Source organism: Lissotriton vulgaris, chromosome 7, assembly GCF_964263255.1.
Source record: "Lissotriton vulgaris chromosome 7, aLisVul1.2, whole genome shotgun sequence".
Lineage (NCBI taxonomy): Eukaryota > Metazoa > Chordata > Amphibia > Caudata > Salamandridae > Lissotriton > Lissotriton vulgaris.
The window spans coordinates 1,498,581,528-1,498,598,750 of NC_141695.1; the positions used below are offsets into that span (position 1 = coordinate 1,498,581,528).

At 43.5% G+C, this 17,223-nt stretch overlaps 1 protein-coding gene across 1 annotated transcript in view; it reads right to left on the bottom strand.

The window, feature by feature from the left end:
* The window catches only part of LOC147705870 (arf-GAP with SH3 domain, ANK repeat and PH domain-containing protein 1-like), a 1,082,966-nt gene that overhangs the window by 323,439 nt on the left and 742,304 nt on the right, over positions 1 to 17,223 (bottom strand). Inside the window, exon 17 of the mRNA XM_086932322.1 lies at positions 14,458 to 14,549. Within this exon, the coding sequence (XP_086788448.1) occupies positions 14,458 to 14,549 (92 nt within the window). The remainder of the gene's footprint in view (positions 1 to 14,457; positions 14,550 to 17,223) is intronic.

Sequence of the window (17,223 nt, forward strand, 5' to 3'; positions counted from 1 at the left end):
CACCCTTTTCCCCCCTTTTCCCCCCGCCACATTACAATGGCGGGGGGGACCGCAGCGGAGGCAAACACCGCCCGCCACATTTCCGCCCCGGTCATCTTGCGGCCGGGGCGGAAAACGAGTAACATGCAGGCGGTGTCTGTCAGACACCGTCGGCAATATTACAATGGGCATTTTTCAATGCCTTTCCGTGGCGGCAATGCCGCCACGGAAAGGCATGCGGTGTTCACTCTGGGGGCCCCCTGTGGGCCCCCAGAGTGAAGGCCAAAGGATGATGCATCCCAAATGCAAAAATACCGGTCACATTTAGAAATTCCCAATCTAGTCTAACCTATTGAGGGGAAGGTTTTGGACATGAAAAGGGTGACATTTACTATTCCCACGCCAATATAAGCTGTATAGGGGTAGGGTTTGGATACTAAACTGTGACATTTAGGGGCCGATTCCGATCTCGGTTGGAAAACACTCCGACCGAGCCAGATCCGGGGTGTTTTCCGACCGATCCGGACTCCTGCAGTCTGACCGAGCGAGTACGATGCGGCCGTATGCTGTCGGACTCGGTTCGGTTGGACTCCCATAGAAGTCAATGGGAGCTGATCGTACGATGCATACATGGGCTCCCATTCACTGAATGGGTATGTGGCGGACAAGTGCGTCCCCTACAGTGGGTACGCATTGGTGCCTTCTGCACTGTACATGCCTGTGTTGAGGAGACCCATGGGTCTCCCCCTGTGTCCAAGTGGTAAGGCTGCGGGTAACAGGGGGTCCGATGCGGAACCCCAAAGCCCAACTCCGGGTATTATTGCGAGCCGGAAGCTCCGATTCGATCCGGCTGTCCGAATCGAGCATCGTACTGGCTCTGTCGGAATTGGCCTCCGTTGCGCGCCACGGTTAGCTTACGGCCGAGATGTACGGAGCGGTCTGGACCCGGAAACGATTGGACAGAGATTTCGCGCTTGCTTGCATCGTACTTCGACATCTGGACCCGTGAACGAACCGGACGGAAATTCAGCCTCCGAATCCGATCCGCTAATGCCGAACCCGATTCGGTGCCCTTCCGAACGTGATCGGAATCAGCCCCATAGTATTCCCACTTTAATCTTTGCCATTTTGGGGTAGGTGTGGACACTAAAGATGTGCCATTTGCTGTTCCCACTCCAATCTGAGCCATGTAGGGAAAGGTTTTATACACTAAACTTACTATTATCACTCTAGACTAATCCATATCAGGGAAGGGTTTGGATACTAATGTTCACTAAAATGTAAACTTTAGTAAATGTTTATTAATCCCCACTCAAATCTAATCTATTATGGGTTAAGTGTTGGGACACTTAAGCTGTGACATTTACTATTCCCACTCCAACCTAAGCCATTTAGGAGAAGGTTTTGGACACTAAAAGGGGGACATTTACTATTCCCACTCAAATCTAAGCCTTGTACTGGAAGATTTTGGACACTGAAGGGGTATATTTAGTGGTGCACAGACAGAATATCGACTTGTGATTATTGAAATACCATAATATCAAGTTGCAAATATCGTGATACAAGAATATCGACTGCAAGAATATCGTAGTCCAGATTATAGACATTAAGGTAAAACATATTGTTTTTTTTAATAAAGTCAGTAATATCGGTTGTAAAAATATTGTTGTTTATAATATCGATTTTTATATTAGTAAGCATTTTAAAAGTATGTGATCTAATTTTTTTGTAGAAGTATTACTTTTTTTAATGTCTGTGTTGAATTTGTAGAAGTGATTAATTGTATGTTAATTAAATTTTGTGTTTTTTAGTTCTGTAGTGGGTTTTGGATTTATAGGGGAATAGGGAGGGAAGTAATTTAATTATAAGGTAATTAATAATTGTTATTTTTAAATATCTTTTATTCATTAATTATTAATTGGTTAATTAATTTTTATAATTATTGATAATTCTGTTGTGTTATTTTCTTTAGGAGCAGGTTGTGGGTTTATAGGGGAATAGGGTGGGAAGTAATTTAATTATAATGAAGTAATTAATAATTTTTATTTATTAGTATTTATATATTGTTTTTATTATCAATAGGTTATTGATGTGTATTAAGTAATTAATTGATAATGAAGTTAATTGTGTTATGTTTTAGGAGCAGTTGTGGGTTTATAGGGAATAGGGTGGGAAGTAATTTAATTATAATAAGTAATATGTTTTACTTATTAGTATTTATAATTAATTTATTATTAATTATTATTTGGTTATTAATTTATATTAATTAATTAATTGTTATGTTAATTGTGTTATTTTTAGGAGCAGGTTGTGGGTTTATAGGGGAATAGGGTGGGAAGTAATTTAATTTTAATAAAGTAATTCATTTCTTTTATTTATTAGTATTTATTTGATTTCTATTTTATAGTGCTGTTTGTGGTAATTTATTTATAATTAATTAATAATTGTTTGATAATTATTAGTTAATTGGTAATTATGTTAAATGTGTCAATTATGTAGGAGGGGTTTTGGCTTTATAGGGGAATAGGATATAAAGTAAATTTAAAATGAATTATTAATTGTTGATTAATGGTAATTAATTAATTAAAAATTATATATGGAAATTGTGTAATTAGAGATGTGAGATGTGAGGTTTATAGTGGTAACGGGTGGGAATACAATTAATTTCAATTAATGAACACTATTAATTGATAATGTAATAATGTTAAATTAGTTATGGAAATTGAGTCATTTTTTTATGTGTGTGTTGTGGTGTTTGTTGGGGTAGAGGATGGAAATTATTGTACATTTTATTAATATTTGCTCATTATTATTGATTCATTATTTAATAAAACGTTATAGTAAATGTTTACTTTTATTTTGTGTGTGGATTTTGAATGTATTACGGTAAATATTTGGTGAGTAAATTAATTTTATATGTTTTAAATTGATTTTTAATTGATAATTGTTTATTTGATCATTATATTAATTTTGAAGGTACACTTTTATAGAAATGTAGATATCTATTGCGAAATGTGTGGTGTTATAGGGTAGGAAATATAAAGTACTGTTTTTGTGTAATAATTATTGTTTTTGATCATAAATAATATATATATATTATTTTTGTATCATTGAACATTTTTGTATTGCAGTTGATATTTTGTTTCTATTTTATTTTAATTTAATTTTTTGGGAAATATTAATTTTAACCCGCTTGTATCCAACACTTTACCTTCTGTCGCACTCTCTGGAGTGGGAGTAGTCATTTTTACCCTTCGCAATCCAACACTTTCCCTACTGTTGCACTCTCTGGAGTGGGAATAGTAATTTGAACCCCTTCGCTATCCAACACTTTCCCTACTGTTGGACTCTCTGGAGTGGGAATAGTCATTTTTACCCTTCGCTATCCAACACTTTCCCTACTGTTGCACTCACTGGAGTGAGAATAGTAATTTTTACTACTCCGCTATCCAACACTTTTCCTACTGCTGCACTCTCATGAGTGGGAATAGTAATTTTTACCCTTCGCTATCCAACACTTTCCCTACTGTTTCACTCACTGGAATAGGAATAGTAATTTTATCCCTTACGCTATCCAACACTTTTCCTACTGTTGCACTCAATGGAGTGCCAAGTGTAAGTTTAAAAATGTATAAATATTGTAACTATTTTATACCAATGTTTTTATTATTAGATTTTGTTTTAAAGGTGTGTATTTATATATAGTTTTTTAATAGTTAATTTTTATATATTTCTAATAAAAAAACAAAGTTATTTGTTTAAAAGTAAATATACATTTATATATTGAATTTTATATATGTATGTTTAAAGTTTTTTAATTTTTTTTTATTATTGTATATTACATCTAAGTAATTTTTTTTAAAGTTACTTTTATTCTTCGATTTAACATTATTTTTATATATAAAAACACAAAAATCTTTACATCAATATTTTTTACATTATATTATTTTTTCGATATTTTAGTCATTTACATTATAAAGATAGAATGTCGATATTTTGACCATCGATATTTTTGCTTCGATATTTGTGTAGGTAGATATTTTTGTATTCAATATTATGTCAGTGATTCATATTTACTATTGCAATCATCACAAAAAACAAATGGGGAGGGGGGTGACCTAGATGGCGTCGCTGTAGGACGCACGTTCGGAGCTCTCCGCCCCACTGGGCCAATTTCAGTGATTTCGGCAGCGACCGGGCTTTACAAGGGGCACCCCAGCCTTACCTTGGTGCCGTGGCCCCATGACCTACCGGTGGGGGTGGCTGATCCCGGCGCACATCCGTCACGGCCTGGGGAGATTGAGGCCGGAAGGGCTCGACAGGGTTGATGCCCCTTCGTGTATGGGCGCTGTAGCCTTGGGGACATCCGGCGGCCCTCGGAGCGGTGATCCCTGTGAGTGGGATATTCTCGGTGGGGGCTATCACACGAGGCCCCGGCTTAAAGGAGAGATCATGGCTGCAACCCCAGAGGTGAGGCGGGGCACCTACTGCTCCGGTGGGGCCTGGCCTTCCTCCCGCTCTGTGGAGCACCTATGTCTGCTAGCCGGACCGTGAGGAGTAACACTTCGACCTGTCTGGTGCCTTTGCGGAACTCAGACCTGACTGGCGGACCCTGGGGCTGTGACATTAGCGCTGCTGGAGCTGCCACGTGAGCGCCCGGTGCGGCCTCACCGTTGATGGGGAGTGCGGGACTGGTTTGCTACGTGCACACCCCTTGAAGAAATTACCCATCTGCACCTGTTACAGGAGAGTGTGGACCCCGACTGCGGCTACCACGTGGGGCCCTGGCCTGAATATTCAGAGGACGCCACGGCCCTAGAGGTGAGGAGAGGGAAGGGCAGCGGCGCCCAAAACCTCGGAGGTGGATTACTGCGACTCTGCTTTACCTGGCGCTCTCCCCAAGCTAAAGTTTCGGGAGGAGGAGAGTGTTGGTCTACCTGCCATCCCTGCGGAGCCCTGGTTAACCTAGTGGACTGTGGAGCCAGCACACCTGAGTGATTAGTGTGCCCTGTGACGAGTTAGGGATGTAGAGGAGCAGCTTGGGGTGTGGGACCGGTTGCGCTGCCGGTGAAAGTGGGAGACTACCTGTGCTCCTCTATTGTTCGGACCTAGGGCCCCTTGGGAGCCCTTGTTAGGAGCAGGGCTGTCTTCTGGTGGCCCTTCAGGTCGAAACTGCGTAGAGGAAGAAATATTGTACAGCCTGGATATACGGCAGTGACCCCTCCACCTGCAATTACACCCCGTCCTCATCTTTGGCTCTCCACGCTTGTCACTTGGAGAACGTCTGCCCTCCCACACTGGCGACTCACGCATGTGCAGGGCCATGGCAGCCACGAAGGCAGGAAGGATAGGTCAGTGAAAGATCTCCTGCTCAAGACCACGCACCAGCCGGAGGGCTAGCTTGGGTCGGGCGTGCTGATAACGCAGAGGGTGGAGAGAGCACGGAGGCCCCAATCAGCCGCTCCTACTTGGAGTTTCTTTTCTCTTCACTTCGCGATGACCTGTACACCATGAAGCATGAGCTGCGATCCGATCTATGCGAGGTCCGGCGAGACATGGACTTCCTGGGTGAGTGCGTCCACACACTCAAGGAGCATGAGTCGGCCCAAGATGAAGAAATTGAGCACCTCCAGCAAGCGGTGCCAAGTCTGCAGGACCAGAATCGAGATATGCAGGCCCACACTGAGGACCCAGAGAACAGGTCCCAGCGGAACAACATACGCATCGAGGCCTAGCACACGCAGAGGGGGACGGCAACATTGAGGTGTTGGTCATGGGCCTCTTCCGTTACATTCTTGGGGAACCCTCAGAGTTTCCTGTCAGACTCGGTCACACCCATAAAGTGGGTCAGAGGAGGACGGCCCGAGCCTCCTGCGTATATACTGACCTATGTCCACGATTACCAACTGAAGGAGCGGATCCTCCGTGAGGCCCGCGGCTGCTTGGACTTCATGTATCAAGGTTAGAAACCTACGCTCTTCCACTCTCCTCAAACGTAAATCATTCTGGCCGGTCACGCTGCATCTCAGGAACTCCGGCATAAAGTACTCTTGGGGCCATCCGTTCAGGCTGATTTTCCATTACCAAGGGAAGCTGAGACAAATCTGATCACTCACAGAGGCCTGCTCACTCCTGGGTATCGAGGAGCCTGCGACGGATGGGCCTGCTATGGACATGCGTCCCCGGTTCTGCGGCATGCCCTGTCCCGGATACTATAGCCAAGGAGTGGCAGGCGGTTCTCTCGCCCCTCGCAGGAACATCAGTGGAATAATGCCGCCCTTCTCCAGCTGTGAACCTTTGCTTTACTTACTATACAGAGTTGTGCCGCTGGTCTTGATGCTGTTTTCGCGGGCCTGTCTGATGGAACGGGAACCATAGGCTGTTGGTACCCCTTTCTTCCTTTTTCCCATGAGCAGGATGCTCACGACATTGACTCTTGTTGCTACAGTTCATGTTTTTGTTTTATTTTTTAGGGGTTTCTGTTTTTGTTGTTGGGGTCTCCTCTACTTTGCTATGTCCCTCCCGACCTGGGCACGACTGGGCAGCGCTCCTGCATTAAGGGTGTCATGATTGGGATTCGGGGGGCTTCCCTCACATGGGCTATCCTAGTTCAATCGCACAGATAGCACTGAGAGGCGCTCCCTTCATTTACTTAGATAGATGAGCGTTACTATTCTGACGCTGAATGTGAAAATGCTTAATAACCCCATCAAGCAGAGAGCTATTTTGTCCAATCTTGAGAACTCTGGCGCCCACCTCTGCTTACTGCAAGAAACTCATTTACTGCCTGTTGATACGCATCGGATGCGTTCCAAGGCCTTTCCACAGCAGTACTTTTCCTCTCTCCCCGTTAAAAAGGTTGGCATCTTGTCGCTCGCTTGTTTCCAGGTAAGGTGGGTGCCAAGAATTTGGAGATTAAAGGGCGCCTCTTGGCCCTCTCGGTGACAGTGGGTGGCCACGTATTGACTATCGGTACTATTTATACCCCGGACAAAGGACAGGAGGGATTCATACATAAGGCACTTGGGGACTTGATTTCTACACCGACTGACAAATTCTTATTGGGGGGACTTGAATATATAATGTTTGACACCCAATTAGATTGCTCCGTGTAGAGGCAGGGACTGACAGGGGCCCTTTCAGGCACTTCTTACCAGTGGTTGCAAGACATAGGGCTGGTGGACTTGTGAAGGCACTTCCACCCCCACACACTTGACTACACTTTTTATTCACATGCCCGGAAGACATGTGCCTGACTGGATTATTTTTGGGCGACCCACTCCCTCCTCCAGATAGCACAGACTTCTGAAATCGCACCACAGGCACTCTCAGACCATGCGGCCCTCACTACTATCCTGTTGTTCCCCCCCACTTCTCGCCCATCATATTCCAGGAGGCTTAGGGACACACTCTTACATTGCCCTGAAGTTGTGACAAGCCTCACCAACACACTGAACGACTATTTAGATATTAAGCTGGTAGTACGAGGGGACCTCATCACCACATCTGCATTAGACTTTAGGGCTCGCAGTGCAAAGAGGGACAAACTATCTCAACAGGTACTGGAACTGGAGGGAATACATAAAAGGACGGGCCCCCCCACCAGGCAGAAACTCAAGGCCCAGTTGGCCAGCCTTGACCTTGAGAGGACGGAATTTGCTGCTCTGCGATTGAAGCATACTTTTTACACTGGGGGGACAAGTGTGGTTTATTATTGGCTCACAAGTTGCGCATGCTGAGTCAGACAGCCACGGTCCCGCTCCTACTGGCGGATGGGTGTGCAGAGATCACTCGGGAACAAGATATTGCCAATGCCTTCAGGGACTTTTATACAGCCCTCTAGACTGCCCAGTCTCTGCCAATATCGCACTATTCCACGTACTGCCGGGGCTTGACGCATTCTAAGCTCTCGTCTGAACAGGCTACTACCCTGAATAGCCCCATCAGGATCAAGGAGGTCATTTCAGTCATTGCCCATCTTAAACTTCTTAAGTTTCCCGGACCAGACGGCTTCACTGACATCTTCTAGTAGACCTTCTGCCATATTCTAGCTCCGATATTGACCCGGCTTTTTAATGCTATAGACGATACCCCTGAGTTGCCACCCACGATGCTCTTAGCGCCAATAGCGTTACTGCCCAAGCCAGGGAAGGACAACAGATACTGTGCCTCGTACAGGCCGATCTCCCTATTGAACATTTATTTCAAAATCTTTACTGGGATTTTGGTATCTAAACTGGGACCTATGATGCCTGGACTGATTGAGCCAGATCAGGCCAGATTCTTAGTGACTTGGCTGTGTAGTGACAACACCAGGCGGCTGTTGCATCTTTTGGAAAAATCCCACCGGCAATCAGAGGAGCGTGTCTTCCTGTCATTAGACGCCGAAAAGGTATTCAACAGGGTCCATTGGCTCTTCTTAGGGTCCGTCCTAGGGGATTTTGGCATTGGGAACAGATTCTGCCAATGGGTGTTTAGCTGTCATATTCACCCTTCCGCTACTGTACGGGTGAATGGCTTCATTTCCGACCCCTTTTGTATAGCCAGAGGTACAAGGCAGGGCTGTCCACTCTCCCCTCTATTTGCTCTCTATATGGAGCCGCTTGCCCAGAGGATCCAGGAAAATCAGCAGTTCAAGGGGATCCTCTTTGGGGGAGAGAGACAAACCATCAGCCTGCATGCGGATGATGTCATCGCCGCCCTGGAGTCCCCCGACTTCCGTTCCGGCTTTCTTGACGGAACTGGAACACTTTTTCTTGGCTTCAAAGTCAATGTGACTAAATCCCAAGCATTAAGCTTCTCTGTGCAGCAGCCCACTCTCAACACTCTGGCCCTATCGTGTCCCATCCGCTGGGACGAGAAGGCCATTCCATATCTGGGTATATCGCTCTCAACCTCCACGGCAGACGCTCTCTTATACCAGGCTGCTCAAACAGGTCAGATCAGAGCTCAAAAGGTGGCAGCCATTCAGCCTTTCCTGGTTAGGCAGGGTGGCAGCTCTGAAGATGAATGTCTTCCCTAAAATCCTGTACCTGTTTCAGACCCTCTCGATAGAACCACAACCGGGAGTGTTGAAGCAACTCCAGTCAGCTTTCAGTGCTTTTGTCTGGGCAGACAAGTGGCCACTGATAGCTAGGGATCTGAGTTTCCGACCGCGCGCTATTATGCAGCATTGAAGTTGCGCCCATTCTAACAAAACCCGCAACCCTAGTCCTAAAAGACCTGGCTGCTCATGGAGGCGGTGCTGGCAGAGAAGTCTCTCTGGAAGGTCCCTTTCCTGTGTAAAGCTGCCAGACCCTATGGTCTATATGGCTCCCCGGTGGTACGAGCTACATTGAGAGCCTGAGATGCCACAGCAGTGTGTCACAATCTGACAACTTCCCCATCCCCCCTCACACCTATCACTGAGAATATGGATTTTTCCCCTGGCCTTGATTGGTAGGTATTCACTCTCTGGGATAAAAAGGGACGCAGATCTATAGGACATTTTTCTGATCTGGAGGGCCCCCGATCCTTTGAGGATTTTAAGTTGGATTTTGATATGCCAGAAACTGAACGCCATCACTATTTGCAGATCAGACAATGGGTCTTATAGCCAAAGGTCCGACCGAGGGCGGGGCGGTTCCTTACCCTGTAAGAGCGCTGGCTGCTTTCAAAACAAACCACGAAGAAGCTGATCACTGAACTGTACCACATGCTGCAGCCCCCTAAACAGTTGGTCAAATCAGCGGGCCAGAGATGATGGGAGACTGAGATTGGACGGACACTGACCTGTAAAGATATCCATTATAGAGCCCACCACTCTGTACGCAACACCTCCAGCATAGAGACAACCACCAATATCATTTTGAATTGGTACCTCACACCAACCCAGCTGGAGGGTTTGTGAGGCAGATGGCACACTACTACACCTGCTGTGGTAATGCCCCATCTCACAGCATACTGGACACAGGTACTGGATGAGATTGATTGTCACTTCGACATGACACTCTTACAATTTCCAGAATATATAGTTCTTGGGGTCTCTGACAGGCTGACATACCCTCTCAAGTCCGGCAAAGGTAAACAATTAGGCGTAGCTCTGGGGGCGGCATTACAGAACATACTTTCCCTATGGGGCACAGATAAGTTACCCACTTTCAATGGATGGCTCCACGGCCTATGGTGCGTCCTGGGAATGGAAAGCATTTCTTTCTCGCTTAAGGGGGATGGGGCTGTTTTTGCGGACCTGTGGCAACCTTTTCTCTCACTGCTATGCTCTAAATTCTGCGAATTATCCTGCCCTAAATATCTCCGGCTCTAGCGCCTCCCCACACTTAAACCAGAAGCGCCTCATGGCTCTACGCATTGAGCTACAGCGCCCAAAACCCAACCTTCACTCGTATGTTTAGTCAGCTTTCACGGGAGAGGAGATGGGAGGGGTGTGGACAGGGTAGGGATAGGAGGGTTGGGGTTGGTTTGTTTTGTTCTTACTTGATGCTCTGTGAAGCACCCAGATAGTTGCACCCAAGATTGGGTTTTAATCCGTGATGCATCTTGTTTGCTGTCATAACAATAAAAAAAAGTTTTCAACCGACAAAACAAATGAGCCCATATGTCTTTAGTCCAATAATTAGTAGGAAACTCAGGGGGAAAATCCCTACTGCCTACCAATTCAAACTTCTTAATCTTTGCTCCTTGGAGGAGGAGGGATGCTTAAAATCAAAGAACTATGACAATAACAGCCCTGTTATGGTGCTGATTATCCAGTATTTCCTTGGAGGAGGAGGGATGCTTAAAATCAAAGAACCAGGACAATATGATTTTTCAGTATTAATCAGGTCAGCATGTTTCAGCCCCACAGTGGCCTTAATGGAGTCCCGGGCTTTCTTCAGGACCAAGTTGAACTCTGTTTATCCCTATAGTGCTTCCCTATCACATGCGTTCTGGCCACTTTTGGGGCCACTGTTGGACTGAAACAGGTCGACCTAATTAATACTGGATAATCAGCACCATAACAGAGCTGTTATTGTCCTAGTACTTTGGTTTTAAATATCCCTCCTTCACTGAGCAATAAAGATTAAGAAGTTTGATCTTCTTTTTCCCTTAGTCTCCTACTAATGATTGAACTAAAAGCCCTAATATGTGCTTGCTTGCCATTAGAGGATTCTTTGGCAAACGTGGGATGACCAATGATAAAACCTGACACCCGGGGTGTTTGTGAGGCCATGCAGACTATTTTTCTGTACAATTGTGCCAGTCCATAATACTGGATGAATAGAGTGGCCAGTTAGTCATTACACAGACCTCGGTGAAGGAACACTTACACTGTAAGGTGCGAAAGCCCAAAGGTAGGGCTAGCAACATTGGGGCCAGTTTGTTTTTTATGATGATTGCAATTTTAGGGAGAAAACAAATGACGGTCCCTCTTATAAAAGGTAATCTCTCTCCCACTCCCTTGGACCCGGCATTGGTGGTGTCCAGTGTGATTAATGGTAGATTTACTACTCCCACTCCAGTTTAAACCATTTTGGTGTAGGTGTTGGACATTCAAGTGATTACATTACCTATTTCCACTTCACTGAAAAAAAAATATTTGTAAGAGTTAAACAGCAAATATAACACATTATACTGTCAACATTCAAAAAAGTATATTAACTAAATATTATTAAAGAAAAATATATTAAAGTTCATAAATAATTTATATTAAAAATAAACTAAGAAATGTTAAAAACATGTAAAACAGAATAATAAATTATATAATTAAAATATATATATATATTTAATTATTACATATATAATCATTTAACATAACACATCAAAAACAATACAATAAAAACGCAACAAATGATTTAAATAACGTGACATTATGTAGAAGGATGGGATTATAAATGTTTCATTCATGACAACCTAAATCTATTAGCTGATACAACACTACTAGAAGCTCTCACTTCATAAAGCATCCTATTGGTTAAAGCTGTGCATAGTTAAAGAAATTAAATCATATTATGAAAAACACGGAAATACAATAGTTTGCTTGTTCAACTACTAGTAGAACTCGGCTAAATGCAAACTTGTAACAGAAACACATTCTTCCCTTGTAGAGAAGAACAAATTATTATACATTTGTATTTGGGCAGACCATTGCTGAGGCCAAATTTTCATTGATTAGCTGAAACAAAGAAAGACACGTGCATGTGGAGTGCTAGAACACTTAAAACAAACATGCACATTTCAGCAGTATTCCATGAATGATTGTCAATGCGGCCTGGCTGAAGCATACCTAAATTGATTATTATTTTCCAGCATATTAAAAGGTGCTAACAATAGCATACTATGCACTAAGCTGGCCCTTGAGATGCACAATGTATGTTGTGTGCTTTGGGCCTAGAAAATACTAGCTCAAAAACAGTGAACTCAGATTGTATAGCCCCTAGCTATTAGCGTGGCCGGCGGGGCACGCGGGTTGGGTGGGGAGGGCGTGGGGCCTGCGGAGGGGCAGCAAGGGGGTCGCGGTGGTGTCGCGCAGGGGGGGGGGGCAAAATAATAATAATTTTAAAAATCTAAACATACCTTGATGCAGGGTCCCACGTCTTCTCAGATCCTGCTCTCCTGCGTCCAACAGGAACAGGAAGCAGGCAGCTAGGCTCCCACCCCTAAGCCAATCACAATGCCGCAATGCAGCGTTGTGATTGGTCCGAGCGCCGTGACACAGTACTTAGCCATGGGCTGGAGGGGTGGGCATGTTCTCAATGCAGGCTGTAACGCAGGCTGCATGGGGAACAGGGAAGTGCGCATGACTGGTTTGGGTGGCCCGAGAGGGCCGACCAAACAGTCATAGCGCAGTTTGGAGTGGGCAAACCACTCCTCCCCTGTCATGCTCGGGAAGCAGAGCAGCTCCGTCCACCCGCCCGCCAAACCACAAAGCAGCAGGACACGTCCGGAAACATAAAATGATAATAACTTAACGTTATTATAATTTTACGTTTCTCTTCCTTACACTGCTTTAAAGCAGTGGGGCGATGCTCCTCCGCCATGGCGGAGGAGCTGCCCCTGCTAGCTATGTCAGTGATTGAAAATCTCATACTCCTCCCAAATGTAGAAAAAGGGGTCCTGACTTCATTGGTGAGGCGAGAGAAAAGGACTCTTGTAAAATTATTTGTAATCAGGAAGACAAGGTTAAAGCGGCAGCTAGGTCTGTTGGCATTTTTGCATACTTTCATCTTCATCCAGTGACCAAAGTGACATTTTGCTTCTTCATTCATTATCCACTGGAGTGTACCCATTGACCTTAAAAAAACATTTGGGTATCCAAGCTGAACAAAATATGTATAGCTAAGACGGGGCACTCAACCCCCCTGGAAAAAATACACTTCACAGCAATTAGTTCTTTGCTGATTACTGGTGGTGAATATTATGTTCTGTTTCTTATGCTCCAGTAACAAAAAGGATGCGAAGAAATACTTATCTGGTATTTTCTTCACAATCAAATAGATAATCCAACATATCTGATACCATAGCAGAATCATGAAACAACAAGATATCCTTACACATTCTTAGCACGGGCCCCCACTTCGCTTTAGAAGTGCCTCCCTGTCTTCAGGTGTAGCCCGCTCTTTATCAAAAGTGGTTTTTAAAGAGGGAGGACTGCCGATGATGAAGCATGACATCAGGTGGTGTGTGAGGACACTCCATACATTTTTTTGAGATGCCTAGCAGCTCGTTGGGTACAGGCAAAGTATGCCTTTACCCCCGTAGGAATCAGACATGGTAGCTTCACGTTGTGTGATATGATGTGCATGTCACACATAAGCAGCAGCCACTTTTGAATGGTTTTTCTTTAAAAAAAAGAAAAACCATTCCTTGATGGCCGCCGTGTATGTGCCACCTTCAAATGATTTAAAATACATTGAAGGTTGGCCATCTGCAATACAGCTGTGGGCGGCAATGAGAGCAAGAGACAGTTGGGGTGATAGATTGGTGTTCGATACAAATACATTATAAAGAGAGGTGGGGACCCAAATGAAGGTACAGTGTAAGGAGAGGCTCACAAAAGGAGGAAATAGTCCCTCATTTACTTTAGATTTTATACAATAGGTCTTTTTGCCAATAAAGAGTTGAATCTGTCCGTAGCGGTCTAGGTGACCTTATAATCTACAAAGATTGCCGGCTGTGTTCCTCCCCTGCAAAAGCTAAATCTTGAAGAACAAGTCAACCTACTACAATTCCCCAGGTCTTGTCATATCTCCTGTACTATACGTTTTATTCCAGGGCAACTTCACAGCTCCCAAAAGATGACTGAATCTCTACCTCCATAACTGCAGTGCCTTGCCAATATACGCCTTTAGCATTTACTGAAAATCAATGCTAGTGTTATTCTGTTTCATTCGATTGGTTATCTATATTGCTGCTATTTTTTGGCTAAATTTTGAAAACTTGAATTTTATAGTATTTTAACCTGAACTCCTGCAAGATCAAAAAAATAGCGCAAGTACTTACATGTCACTGTCTGCTGTGGGTTTCATGGAGGGACTCTGAAGGTTCGCTTCTATGATGTCATTAAATCCCGAATTTCCAACATTCTTTGCGAGCTACAAATACAAAAAAATACAAATTAATACAGTGCTATTTAAAAGTCTATTCTGAGTCTATATTTGGGGATTAGGAAAAGAATTAGTGTTAATAACATTGGTCTTTTTCATGGCCAGTGCTCAATTTGTGCCAGTGGTTGCAGGTGGCGGACACCGGCATCACTCTCTGTACACCAAGACTTACTTTTCATCAGCAGGCTTTAACCCAAAGCAAGGAAAAGAAAGGCCAAAAAACAAGACAGCAGGAGTAAGATAAAGATAGGAAAAGAGTGACAAATAGAAAAAGCGGGCATGTAAAACAGCCTGCATGAAAGGAATTGCTGGAGGGAATAGGCATGAGGTGAAGTCAAAGCTAGGTAGTGTTGGAATTCAGCAACTTCAATTTTTAGTAGTTCCAGTGGAAAGTTTCTATGAAAAACTTTGGGTCGCTGATCTTAGATTTCAGTTGAACATTGGAATGTTGAGCACTCCATTAAAGACCGGGAAAGTGGCTCCGCGTGAATTGCTGGTACTCGCCTTCCGTTCCAACATTTCAAAGCTTGCCTGTATGTTTCCCCCTTTTTTAATTTAGAACATTCAATCCTCAAGGGGCAGAATGCTCAGGGGTGTAACAGAGGCCCCACAGACCTCACAGTGTGGGCCCCCCATGCTTAACCATACTGAAGGGGGCCCACTCAGCCTCCGACTGATGTGAGTATGGGGGGTCCATTCAGCATGTCGTGCAGGGGCCCCCCTCGCGTTTTGTTACACCAATGAGAATTCTCTAATAGCTTTATAGTCCTTCTGTCTCCAGCTATAGCAGTTCTTGAAGGTCCTACCCGTTGTTATAGCCTCTTGCCTGTGGCTTCAGCATTTAACTCTAGAAGAGGGACCTTACAGCTGTTATAGCCATTGACTAGTATTATTACAAATAAAACACATTATCACTCTACAAAACTATCTTAATTTCGGTTAAACAGCAATTAACAAAAGCAATTGATACAAACTCTATGACACAACCTCTAGTGTCCTGCAATACCAAGCAAAGCGTTCTGCACATATTTCACTCCTTCTCCAATCTATACACATATATACATGAGGATATGAGTGGAAGTGTGCAGAGCATTTAATGGATCCTGAAATAAATAAGAAGTATTTTTTACTTTTCATAAATCTTTAAAAACAGGTACTGGATTCCCTTGTACATAATGTAGAGTCAAGTTCCTTTCCAGTGTGTTTACTGTGCAGATTCATTAGTTTTCTTGATGCATAATATCATGTGATATGTTTAAGCTTGATTACAAACAGCTTTAGCTTTATGGAAGCCCTTGTGTCAACATTTCTTCAAAAAAAGAGCAATAACATGTATAGAGAGAGAATATGCTTTGGATCAGATTCGTTTCCCTGTTGGCTTTCATGTGTTTTTCAGTTTGCCATTGTTTGGGTAGACTGTTCATTAAGGCCATGGCTAGATTTTTGTATTTGCGTTCCCATTAGATTTGGCGATGGGACATTAAGCACTCTTTTTTATAAGCCTGCAGATTTGACATGAAGTATAGCTTGTGCTTCATAGCTCTTGTGTGCTCTTCTATGTATATACGTTGATGACGCGATTACATTTGAACTGCTGATTTTGTCATTTTTGCTTAGGAAGTGCATGCAGGTAGGATGCCTTAGCTTCTCATAAATACATAATGCAATTCACTAATCTTGTGTATTCATTTGTTTTACCCTGCGGTCATGAAAACATGTTGGAATAAATCCTTTTTTTATTCATAAAGACAGGTTCAAACATGCAAAGGACATGCTGGCTTCTTTGTCAAAGTATCTACTAAGCAATATTTTGCTATTATGCCATTGAAGTTCATCACTTACAGTGCAAACTTCATCTTTTGGTTTTCTTCTAACACTTCTTTGGGGGCACAGCTTAATTTTAACATTGCAGACTCTTCAGTACACATAACCTATTCCCATCTTCTGCATCATCGTAGTTCAAGGTGTTGTCACTGTGTTTTTTTTCCGGACAGCTGGGAGCCATACATAAAAAGTACAAAAGTTGTCGAAATATTAAGAAATATTACTCCTAATAAAAATACAGACTTATTGGCTTCGCCAATGCTTCTGTATTTAATTGTATTTAAGTATTGCTTTCGTTTAAGTGTACCATTTATAGACTCTGTCCTAAAACTAAGTTTTTTATGACCAATTCGAATTTTCTCCAGATCCACATGAATTGATTCATAAATTGCAACCCATATGATATAGCACAGTAAGCTATGAACCAACATAAACAAGCTGCTTGCAAACTGAAAGGCATGGGTTTGGAACCTTATGGTTTTCTATATCAATGTGTCTTATAATGCTGCTAAAAAGGGTTCTATTGCATAGTAGTAAAGTCTTATAAATACAGACATAGCCCCGGCACTGTTACATTTTAAATCCAGACTTTTTGTTTCTCCCAGCTATGCACTCATAACATATGCCTACCTTCTTACAGTACCTACACACAGTTTCTATACAAGGGGTAAACAAAGTCAAAAGCCTGCCTCAAATGTTTCTCTTAAGTACTTGACTTGTAAAGTGATAAGTAATGTACCTTTGCTTCCCCTCCATTACATTGTGTATATGTATTAGGCTCCCATGACACCGAGCCAGGCTTATGTTTTAATAAAAGTAGGGCTGATTGCCCCTTGAA